The sequence below is a fragment of the Centruroides sculpturatus genome, unplaced genomic scaffold, assembly GCF_000671375.1.
Source record: "Centruroides sculpturatus isolate CEXI.00-Female unplaced genomic scaffold, Cexi_2.0 scaffold72, whole genome shotgun sequence".
Classification (NCBI taxonomy): Eukaryota; Metazoa; Arthropoda; class Arachnida; order Scorpiones; family Buthidae; genus Centruroides; species Centruroides sculpturatus.
Window position 1 is genome coordinate 1,099,643 of NW_019384336.1, and position 12,950 is coordinate 1,112,592.

The 12,950-nt window shown below is 35.8% G+C and overlaps 1 protein-coding gene across 1 annotated transcript in view; it reads right to left on the reverse strand.

Moving 5' to 3' along the window:
* Nucleotides 1-6,678: 6,678 nt before the first annotated feature.
* The window catches only part of LOC111632031 (pantothenate kinase 3-like), a 46,096-nt gene continuing 39,824 nt past the window's right edge, over nucleotides 6,679-12,950 (reverse strand). The window contains exon 9 of the mRNA XM_023376389.1: nucleotides 6,679-12,611. Coding sequence (XP_023232157.1) covers nucleotides 12,558-12,611 — 54 coding nt within the window. The 3' untranslated portion in view covers nucleotides 6,679-12,557. The remainder of the gene's footprint in view (nucleotides 12,612-12,950) is intronic.

The following is a 12,950-nucleotide window of genomic DNA, read 5'->3' on the forward strand; positions in this document are numbered from 1 at the left end:
ACATCTGAGAGTCTGACCCTGCCTATCCTTTTTAAGAACTCGTCTTTGCTCTTCCCTTTCTTTTTCCTCTATCGCTCTAATCCACGTATGTCTGTGCATACATCATAATACGCGCTCACGATACTTTCGATTCGTCACTTTTCCGTCGTAGAGTTCCCATTTTACAATTACGTGACAGCATTTTACAATTACGTGATAACGGAGAAAAGAGACAGATAGGACGTCGATATAAGTTACAGTTATGATTTCACAGATTCGAGACAGCTTGATAGTCCGAACGGCCTCAGGCTTTCGCCCGTGCACGCTAAGTGACTTTCTTTACAAGCATTTAGCTTTCCGAAGTCTATGACAACATTTGTTTGGCATTGGCGGCCGCGAATTTCGTGCCAATAAGCTGCCTCGACTTGTTCGATTATGTTATCAACTCAATTTCTTATTTATTTTCACTTCGCGGTCCTTCTCTGTTCTTTTTCCGTTATTTACACGTGTAGGTCATTTCATTGTTATTCACATTTGATATCATTATTTATCACATACTTCCATGACACTCTTGTCTGTCCGCTACAACTGCCAAGAATTAACGCGATTGGCGAAGTGTAGTGACAGCGGGCCAATAGAGAGCGGGATCCTTGCCATAATGCGGTTTGCGCGCCAATTTTCGTACGTGCGTTAATCAAGCCGAATAGTTTGGCCGAATATTCGGCCACACTCCTGGCCGAATATACTATTCGTTACAACACTAATATTTATACATATTTAAATAATTTGCTAGCAAATTGAACACAGTAAATTTATAAAGCAACATATAATCAAGTACTTTAGTGGAATGTATAATAATATAATGTTTTTAATACCTTTTTTGCCAAGGTATTGTTCATTCGGGAACGAATAAAATTTTGTACCTGGCGGCGCAGTAATATAGATAACACTACAACCGACCACACAACAGTTATTTTTTGAAGTTTTGTGCGGCAGAAAGCTGTGGTTTGTTATCACAGGAAGAAAACAAGCACTGCGTTTCAGTACATATACAAGCCAAAGACGCACGTGTTTTCCCGAAGCAGTTTTCTTTGCCTGCGTACAGGTGGCGCTCAACTCAGTTACACTAGCTCTATATTAGCAGCCCAACGAGATTCGCTGGTATCGGGCGGCCGTAAACTATTACCCTGAACTCGGTTTCTACTGTACTATTTTAGATGCGAGAAATCAAACATATACTTAGACCAGGAGTGGCCAACAGTTTTTGCTCCCAGGCTGAATTGGGAAGAAAACTTTTTTCACGGGCCGAACCAGAGGCTGCCCTAGGAAGATTTTGAGGTGATGCGAGATCTCTGGGGTCACCCCGTAGAGACTAAATTGTACATAGAGATTAAAGATACATTTTTCACATTATCATGCGTTATCAACATTCTAAAATTCTGACACCAAAAAATAAGGTCAACAACTCACTGTGCGTTTAGAGTTAACTCGCAATTACAAATCTCAAGTACTGTACATCGTAGAATGTTGATAGTTAGGCTTATTTACGGTAGGCGGAAAGGCCGCAGTTCCTAGGTATCGGCCATACTCCTCCTTTACCTTTATCCGCCCGGTGTTTGCCCAAAAGATGTAACTCCGTAGGCGAAAATGATGGAGAAAAATCGAGAGGGAAATTTGGGAATGGAGGTGTTGAATAGAATCTGATCTTTTTGCGTCGCTGGAGATATATTCATGCCACATTGTTTATACGCGTCGTACCCGAGAACTACCGGAGTTCGAGATCTTACTACCCAAGAAAAACTCGGATAAACAAATGGCCTTCGCATGGATGTACAATTACAAAACTTATTTTTTATAACGGTTACTACATGCTTCGTTTTGGTAAACACTAAATTTTACCTACAATTCCCGAAAGTTATAGTTATAAAAGCTATTTAGGACTTTATGCATCATTCTGGATAGTGTTGCCACCTTTTCAAAATAGCTGACCCGGACGGCAGGTGAGGTTTGTTCGAACAGGAGTTCCTGACGCATGCGCAGTGTTATTTTGCAATGCGAAGAATAATGTGCAGTGCATGCCGGTTCTAAATCCGGCATGCAGTTAGGGACTAGGAAACCTTGGGTAGGAGTAACGTAAGTAACTAAATTAAGAAAAAACAACTGCAGATGACTTTGCTCTATTGGATATTGGTGACGTGTACGAATACGAATCGTAGAAGCAAAAAAAAGGGGGGGCGACAGGTTGCGCACGATATTCCCGGAAAAATTAATAGTTCACCCGGACAGCGAGTCGATTCCCGGACTGTCCGGATGAAAAACGGACGGGTGGTAACACTAATTCTGAATAACAAGTATATCCCTTACTTAACAAGAAACCTTTACATATAACTTTTTAAACTTAATTAATATCGAATGGCAAAAAACTTAATTTTGAGGGTAGTGGTGTTTTGAAAAAAATTGTAAATGTTAATAACGAATAACATCATCGTTAAGTTCGACCTCTCGAGATATGACACATAACAATTCTCTCCCCCCCAGTTTAATATTAAGGAGCATTGATGCTATTAAATAATAATAAGCATCAATGCTCCTTATACACAAGCTATCGTGCCAAATATCGTTTCTTATAGACGCTAACACACATATACACGGAATATTTTTTCTTTTTTTTTTTTACTTGTATGGGTTGAGGAGGTCTCAAAACGAATATCATCATCGTTGCAAGAAACTCGAAGGGTCAAATTTGACAAGATTCCAATGCTTTGCCCTGTTATGTAAACAACGGCAGGGAAAGTAAAATTAACAATGTTTAGAAACGCATTTAAGTTATCGTTACAGAATATTTTGTCTTGTTTAGAAACGTTTAAATATGGGGTTAAAGAAAGAAATGTCTGGTTGTTTACTTTGAAAGTTAAAATAAAAAAATAAGTAGGGTTATTTTGACTAGCATCATCTCAGTTAAGGTCTAAAACTCTTCCTTTGCTCACTTTTACAACTTGAATATTGTAGCTCGTTGCCTATACACGTCACAAATGGCACACCCCTCGACTAAAAGGAAAATGGCGGACGCGTATTTAATTTTATTCTAGTTCGTTGACCGAACACAAACGTTTCAACTGACGACATAGCACACCAATACGTATAAAAAGGGTCAATGGCGAATCTTTCATTTTCATCGGCGATAAATATATATATATATATATATTTGTAAATATTTTAGTTTAAAATAAAATTAGAGTAAACAATTTAGTTTGGAATAAAAATATTTATTATTGACTTTTTAAAGCCAGGCGAGGCGCACACAGTAAAACTAAAACCGGTTCACGGTTACAAAACATTCATTTTGCTTAGAAAAAATAAATTATCCGGATAAAAATTTCACACACATTTAGCATATAGCAATCGAGTCGGAGAGTACAGTACATCTCTAAACCAAGACTTTTTTTTCAAAATAAATAACGTCAAGAGAAAACGACAAAGTTTAAAATACCAAATAGCTTTTATAACTATAACTGTCGGGAATTGTAGGTAAAATTTAGTGTTTATCAAAACGAAGCATGTAGTAACCGTTATAAAAAATAAGTTTTGTAATTGTACGTCCATGCGAAGGCCATTTGTTTATCCGAGTTTTTCTTGGGTAGTAAGATCTCGAACTCCGGTAGTTCTCGGGTACGACGCGTATAAACAATGTGGCATGAATATATCTCCAGCGACGCAAAAAGATCAGATTCTATGCAACACCTCCATTCCCAAATTTCCCTCTCGACTTTTCTCCATCATTTTCGCCTACGGAGTTACATCTTTTGGGCAAACACAGGGCGGATAAAGGTAAAGGAGGCGAGTATGGCCGATACCTAGGAACTGCGGCCTTCCCGCCTACCGTAAATAAGCCTAACCTGGCATTTTCTTTGTCTTTGCCTTCTCCTGTGTCTGGTTCGAAGGCCAAATGGACTTTCTTCACAAGCGTCTAGCATCCGAGCCAGCATTAGTTCTAAATTGTTCCGCTTCGACGAACCGAACACGCCAACGACGATTCGATTTGTGTTATTTTCTGGTCGTAGTTACGAATTACCAATGCCTTATTACTTTTATTTTTTACTAACAGTAGTCAGATTTTTAGATTAATTTACTTATAAATGAATGATTTTTCCATATGCAACGTCGGCCTTTTCGCCCTATCCGAATAGTAAATAAGCAGGTAATCATATGGTTGACGTCGTCCAACTGGTTACACAATAAAATGAAATGGAGTGTAGCGAGTGTGGTTTAAAATATAGTCGTAGACCAAGTTTAAACGGTACGATTTGTGATATACCGGTACAATACTTGTGTTTTTTCTGTTCGTAATTGTAAACACTTTCTGGAAATTATTAATTAAAAGTGAAAATAAAATAAATTTATGGATAGACATCCTGCTTAATTTAAAAAGAATTTTTTTCATAAAAAATTAATACTAAGTTATGAGATGGAATTTTGAATAAAATGAAACATAGGCGGAGAAAATTTGATATTCTCCCACCGAGAGAAGTGCTGCTATTAGTAATTGAACGCTCTGTAATATGCATAAGTATATAGCTTAAAAAACAGGGTATTGTTTGCATTAATTATAAATTCATTACTCGTGTGACATACGCAACCATAATACAGTGGGTGATCGGCTAACGAACATAATCCGTTCCAAGACTTTGTTCGCTATCCGAATTGTTCGTTAACCGATTATGAATTTACCATAGGTTTGTATGGGAATTTGATTAATTCGTTCTGGAGACACCCCAAAATAAAAAATATATACTTTCTTACTACGTTTATTTATATGTAATAATAAAAATACATATATACACAGAATGTGCATTTTTATTAGTTATGGTTTGTTTGTGGGGTTAAATAATCTGTCTAATGTCGATTGCTTTTCTCTCTTCTTCGGGATTTTTCAGAAGTAATTAATAGCATTGTAATTGTAGAGATCCCCAAGCCTATTAACCTCAACCTGGTTGGATGCCATTCTAAGACCGTTGATCTGACATCCCCCATTTCTTCAAAAGATCTTTAATTAATAGCAGATATCGGCATTAATCCTCTTTTTCAGAATAAAACGTATCTTGCCGAGTTTCTTGGTGTTCTCCATTCAAGAGTTCTTGGCGTTCTTCTGTCGTCAGATCCGTTTCAGATTCCATTATGAGCTCTTCATTGTTCTTTATTTCTCAGATGTGATTTTTGTTACTCCTTTAGCTGCTTGAGTCTTCTTGATAATACAATATCTTTCTTAGATAAGATTGAACTGCGGCCTACTGTAGACCTGTTCAAGCCATCTGCTCAGCAACATCAGACATCTGTCCACTCTCTACCTTTGCTATTATACTTTCACCTTTCGAAAATAAAAACCGACACAAAACTTAATGAGTGCCCGCCCGACAGTCTCGCGAATACTATAAAAGAATTGTTTGTCAGAAAAATAAAAAGGTTGGAATTACAAGGGAGTATTTCAAAGTTCGAGGGATACTATCTAATCAGTATATTATCAGGTTGAGCGTCGACGTTGAGGTCTCCCGCGCTCCAAAAAGTTACCTGAAAACAAAGGAAAATCAGTCGGTATTTGCTATTTTCGTCGCTTCTTTTTATGTCTGTTCAGTGAAGTGTTCGTTATCCGATCATGTGTTCGTTGTCCGATCATAAAAATCTTTCGCGAAAGTGTTCGTTATCCGATTTGTTCGTTAACCAATCACCCACTGTATTGTCTGGATAACATTACTCCGTATTTTGGAAAGGATACTTAATAAAAAGACAGTTCGAAACTAAATCCCCCTCTCACTCGGAGCCAATTATATGTGGAAGAGGCGTAATGTTTGATAGGGTGAACTACCTGGAAATTGTTTTCTTAATTAATCAGTGCAACTGTAAAATTCGGAACATATTTGAAATCAGAACACAATCTCAAAAATGGCTGGTCACTTTAGCTATTTTAGAACTACAGTAGAGCATCGATTATCCGACTCAATTAGGGACTCGTGTTGGTCGGATAACCGAAAATAATGAAAAAATGCATTATTCGTATAGTATATTACGATATCCCATGTAATTAGTAGCCTATATCGCTATTAAGCAACTTCGCGTTGAATTTTCATCGATGTTTAGCCTAACAAATTTTTTAAAAATAATAATCGTCGCTATTGCATCGTTAAAAATTATTTTTAAATTATTTTATTGCTCACAAAACAAACCAACACTCATAATTAAGTCTCATTTAAATACTGGCCTCCCTTCAATGGTCGAGCCGATGTTGCCAGCTAAAACACGCAAAAATTTAACAAAAATAATATTAAAGTATCCAAGACATAGCCAAATATTGTAGCGTCACATCACTAGTGGACATTTGAAATTTGCCGACTAGAACGGTCGGTTAACCGATGTGACGGTTAATCGGGGGTCGGATAATCGATGCTCTACTGTACTGTACTTTAAGCCTTTAACGTAAAAGCTAAAAACTTATATGCACAAATAGCCTACACTAAATAGATTTTAGTCGTTTTTATGGAGCATGTGCAATTTCTAAACATTTATTTTCTAAACAAATTACAACACATTAAGTCCTTATTGTCTATTTGTCCTATAACTGTTTCACTTTTAACTAATAATTTCGACAAAGTATTTATAATTACGAAGAGAAAACAAGTATTGTGCCGGTATATAACAGATCGCATTGTTTGTACTTTGTCTATGACTATATTTTAAACCACACTCGCCACATTTCATTATTTTATGACAGTATGATAAACGTGCAATTTTACTCTTCGGATCGGGCGAAAAGGCCGACGTTATGTATGGAAAAAATCTTTCATTTTTTAGAAGTAAAAATTACGAATAAAGCATTGGTAATTTGCAACTACGACCACAAATCGAATCCCGTCGTTGGCGCTGTTCGCCGTAGCGGCATTATTTAGAACTAATGCTCGCTCGGGAGTTACCAGTAGTCGAAAATGGCACCGATCGGAATTGCTTTGTTTTAGTGATTAAACTTTCTAAATTTGCTTACGATCTTCTCGCAAATAAAAAAGCACAAAAACGAAAAATTTGGATAGCAAAAATATTCGAAATCGTTGGAAGTTAGGAATTATTATTTAAATCTGACGGTAATATAGCGTATTAGTGTATAAATAATGCTTTTTAGCCTCGCCCACTGCAATAGTTCGAATGCCGTCGTCCCACGTGATATTACGACGACCGTTCCGCTTTCCGCCTGAGTGGGTATTCCGTCGGCTTCGACGGCAAAAGTGACGTCATTTTGCAGTTCCGTCGCCCGTTTCCTCACAAGAGTACTAGGCTTTAAAACCTCCACGGACTACTTACTTTATCCGCTTTTACCCATGTGTCGTACTGTACATACCGGTACGTCAGCGTAATTAAAATTAAGTACGTACCGGAAATCTAATCGCGCACCACAGTTCCGGGAGCGCTATGGACCGATAACCGACGTACCGTTAAAATGAGAATAAACTTTTTTCTTTTCCCTCGGAAAATACGCTTTAATCGTATTTAACTAAAGGGAAGAACGACGTCCTTAAAAAGAAAACAAAGTTTAAATTCGATAAAAAAAATTTCCTGCTTATTCGTTTTCGGACCCGGATTTGGAAAAAATGTTAATTTCGGCGTACGTGTATAAACCAGCGTTTAGTCCGGTTCGTCTATTATGACGGAATTTAAGGGTTTTCAGACGACGATTAAAAGAAAGCCAGGAAACAACATTCCGTTTTATACTAACTTTATTTGTATTTTATCACAGTACATCCTGAGATAACCTCATCCGATCGGTCATACGAGTATCGATAGACGATACGAAAATATTTACAAAAATATTTTATTATAACAAATATAAAACTTATAAAAAAATTAACGAGATTCCCTTTAAACCAGGTGGAAGATGTCGGTCTGTCTTTTTAATATCACAGTAAATTTTGCCCAAACGTTTTACCATACTTAAAAATTAGCGTTACGTCCACACCTTCGCCGACTCCCATTAAAAACGTGTGGAAATTTCCGTTTAGACGAGGAAATTAAATAATAGAACCACCCTCCCGATTTTCCCTACGTTCCGTTTTGATAGAAACAAACCGTTAGGGAGCCGCAAAAACTCCGATCGGATGGAAACTATTTTCTCCTCGGTCCGGTCGAAAGGTAAAGGGATATGTTTTCGGCAGCCGCGTCCTCTAGACCAGTGGTTCTTAATTAACCTTTTTATACTTGCGGCCCACCAAATATTTCATAATTTTTTTCTGGCCCCCATTTTTTAAATAATAATTTATATTTGTTAAATTAACTATAATAAATTGATTTTTTTTATTATTGCTTTATTTTTAAAATTCCAAGCATTAATAGTTTCTTAGAATTACTTTGGAATAAAAGTAGTAAATACTGCGGTGTAAGTAGCATATTTGCATTTATTTCTTCTGTACTAACAAAGTTGTAGGTAGGAAGAAATAAGAAATACAAAAAACTAAATACGAAGACTTTATCTTTCTTATTTCACTTTTCAATATGATATTCGGCTATACATCAATTTTCTTTTTATTATATTCTGAAGGAAATTTTGCATAATTTGGCGGCCCCCGGCAAACTTCTTACGGACCCCCAGGGGGACGCGGTTCCCCGTTAAGAAACACTGCTCTAGACGACCATACCTCGTTATAACGAAAAGATCCGAATTCCGTTATGGACCGGCGACTTCTTCCACCCGTTCAAACTCTATAACCGGAAACTCCATCCCCGGACGTCGATTCCTTCCGTAAATCGTAACTCAAACCGCGGGCGAAAATTCGCAGCGGTTTCGGACTTACCGTTTGTAACAATGTTTTTCCGCCTAAATACCTTATTTTCGAAAATATATCCGGGGAAATTTTACCAACTTTATTGGAAAAGCCCAGGGATAATATCCGCCTCCCCAACTAAGAAATTCCTAAAGAATTTCGAATCGAACAATAATTTCTACTCGATGATTATAAGTTTACAACGTATTAAAAAAAGAAAAAAAAACAGAATTGCCTTTCGATCGACGCTAACGCGGGTCACTAGCTTAAATTCGGAGACTCGGTCCTACCGGTAGAAAATTCTTTTTAATACGCAGCACGCGACATTATATACACCTTTCGGGCTGCAATTTTGAAAAAATTATAGACTTATAAATTCCCACTGTCGTCGGTCTGTCTTTCCTTCATCTTCAGAACGGAGCTACATAAATCAAATTATAGACCACGTATTCGAAGCGGGAGGCCCCGATTAATTATATACAAACTTCCGGTGCAAACCGGATCACGTTATTTCCATTCAAAACTTTCCCCGGAAGGAGCTAGAGCCAGATAGACGAGCGGCAACACTCCGTTGCTAACCGAAATGTACGGGGACCAGCCACTACTAATTCGAGGCGGAGAACGTATATTTTAAACGAAACAAATTTAAAATACGATTAAAAATTGCAGCCCAACATGGTGACAAATAATTACTCGTATTGACACTAAAAATGTGTTAATTGAAAACATTTTTTTGTTAAATCGACAAATTAAGTACGACGATGGAATAAAAAGACCAAGCTCCGAAGGAAATTCTTTTGTTCTCCTCACCCCCTCGATCTTCGACCATTAAAATTTAGTGGCACCCGTCCCCTAATAAGCAAACTCCCTATAAAATTTCAGACATTTTCGACAAAAAGCACGGGCGGGAGTTATTATGCTTCAAAGAGGGTGAACGAAATCGTGACCCCCACACACTAATATCCATACATACAGAAAAAAACCGATAGAAAAAGAGATAGTAAAAGTGCCGAGGATTATAATTAAAGTTCTCTCTCCAATGACCTTATATGGGTTTAAACGACGAACGAGTGATAACTAAAAACCTTTTATTTAAAACACTCGGAACACTAGAGAAAAACCGAAATGATTGGGAAAATATCGATTTAGAAGGAATCCCGTTTTTTCTTTAAATCAAAATATCTCGTTAATAGGTTTAATATACACTATCACAATTCTAATTATAAATATATGTATATACAATAATACTAACAATCGTATCCTCGATCACCCACAATAATATTGAAAATGTTAACAATACCGTAGCTTCTGGTCTGGTTTGTATTCCGCTTTCGTTCTAAAATCTATTTTTTTCCTCAAGTGGCCATTTGGTTGGCCTCGAACGTATGGAAATTTAATAAGGATCGAGATGCTAGCTTTTCGATTTGTATAAAAAAAAAAAATATGCAATATTTAACTTGGCAAATATAATACGTGCTAATTACCCCTAACAATATTTCAATCGTCAACTTACTGTCTGAAGCTTGATCTTTCCAATTTTAGTATAATACTACCGAAGAAATTCCTAACTCCGTGCATAGTTTATAAAAACGTACTTTATACGTGGATATGACAAAAAATATTTCTGCAACGCCGCATTTTAAAATGCCAAATTGTAAACCATCGTTTTTTAAATATAGATTTGTGCGTAGTAAACTACATCGAACGTGGTTACTTCAATTTTTCCCTGTCGTTTATTATATTTTTCGAGTTCCCAGAAAAACCAAACTTATGCAGGAGGATAACTAAATGTTTTTTTATGCCAGTCGATATAATGTCTGTTTTAGTAGTAAGAGTGTTAGAAGACCCCCCTCTTTGGGACAGAACTTCAATCTTCCTAATGTCACTTCGCTTTATATACAAGGTGTCCCAAAAGTCTTTTTCAAAATAAAAAAAAAAATCAATATTAAAATAATGTATTAGTTTAAATTAATAAAATAAAAAAAAATTGTAATAAAGTACAGTCCCTGGGAATTTATTTCTTCGTCTAAATGTGTTCCGTTATTTCGCTGGCATACTTCTACACGGGGGGCAAAATTTCTGAGAACTTCTCGGTACGTGTTCTCCGTGATCGCTGCCATTTCTTCTCGGATATTTTGTTTCAATTGATCCAGAGAGGTAGGATTGTCGCTGTATACCTTGATTTAAGGTAGTCACACAAGAAAAAATCCATTGGTGTCAAATCAGGGCTACGTGGAGGCCAGTTTATGTCAACTCGTCTGCTTAGCGAAGTTAAGCCTCTCAGCACCATCTGTTGGCTTTAATTCTTGAACCAACTGTATCTTGTAGGGTGGAGACAAGTCTTTACGCATTATGCGATGTAGGGAACTTTTAGGAAGATTTAAGACACTTTCTCTTTTGTGAACAGAGAGAGCGGGAATCGCTATAACTGACTGGCGTACGCTCTCCACACTTTCCTCGCTTGTTGATGATCTTGGTCGCCCCGTCGGAAGTTTGCTCATTGCCAAACCAGTCTCTTCAAATTTCTGTACCCATGTTTTGATGAGTTGAGTACTCGGTGCTTCATTTATATGACGTAATCGATGAAGATTACAAAATTTTCGCCGCGCTATAATGGCAGAATTATTGTTTTTGTAAAACTCGCGCACGCAGCACGCACGCTCCGCTCCTGTAAAACGCTCCATAGCAACGAAATTCCCAAGGACGAGGCTGGCGATCGGTATAACTCCTGCGCACCTATCGTCGGTTGCGTCGCACAGTGGGTAAAACAAATTGAAAAAGACTTTTGGGACACTTGTACTTTTACTAAATTATGTTTTTTGCCGTTTACTCAAACTAATAGTACAATAAACAAATCGTTATTCCGAATAATATTCTTCCAACTTCAAATTAACGGAGCCAATTTTTAGGTATAATTCGTAAATTAGAATGTGATGCTTAACGGTGGCTTTACAAAAAACTTAATATAAATGCCATTCAATTTTAGAGACTACTTTCTTGCAAATTTCTTTTTTGAAACTTTAAATTAATTTATAGATGTTTCTTTTAATGTTTACCCAATTAAAAAACATGCTAATTTATAAATCTTGTCTATTCTTCATTATCAAATAATTAATTAGTGACATTAGTTTGTTTATATTTTGAAAATGCAAAACTTATGATAAAATGTAACTCCGATTTCTTTATGTGACAGTTTTCATTACGAAATAAAGGTAGAAAATTAATATGGTATAAAAGTTCCCCTTAGTAAAAAATCCATCATGGATATAAAGAAAAGGCCCTGGTATGGCCCATGAAACAGAAAGTATTAAAAAAATGTAGCATAAAAATGTAATAAAGCTAGCATTCTCAAACTAAAACAAATGTATTTTATATTTACTGGTTAATAGGATATCTCCACATCAAATAATTTATGCACTGGGTATAAAACGATTTAAAAATTCAAAATTTTTGTAGAAAATGTTGCATGTAAATATTCTCAGGTTATTGACCAGAAAATACAGTAAATTATATATATATATACTTTTGTCTATAAAAATTAAGTAAAGATTAAATCACAAAACTTGTACAGTTAGTCAAAAAGCATTAAGTATAAAATATTCTAAAAAGTCTTCTCTTAAAAAGTAAATCCATAAATATATTTTCTTTAAATGATGGTTGAGTAATTTTTACTAATTGATCCAGAATGAGCCAAGTTGTTCTGGAAAATCATTGTGTAATAGCTTTTGGAATGTGAGTAGGTAGATACAATTGGAAGGAATTAATTTTGTGGCTAAAAATTTACATGGAATATTTCATCATTTCCATTAAACATCCAACAGCACCAAAATAACCCTGGAAAAAATTATTTTCATTTTATAATTCAAATGCTACTTAATGGTATTAATTTATTTTCATAATTAATTTAATATTTAAAACTTTCAAGTTTAATAATATAATTATAGAAGATGAAGAAGACTTGCTAGCAAGTATTTTTTATATTTATAGAAGGAAGTTTCATTTTCCTTCTATAGATATTGTATTAGGAGTAATAGTTCTTGTCCAAAATTAAGTTTTTTTTTTGTTGTATTCAAATTTTTCTCTAAAAATTATCATTTTAATTAAATGAGTAATTTATATTATTTTGGCAATAATCTTGCATGGTTTCATTGTAGCAGTAATTTGTTATTTATA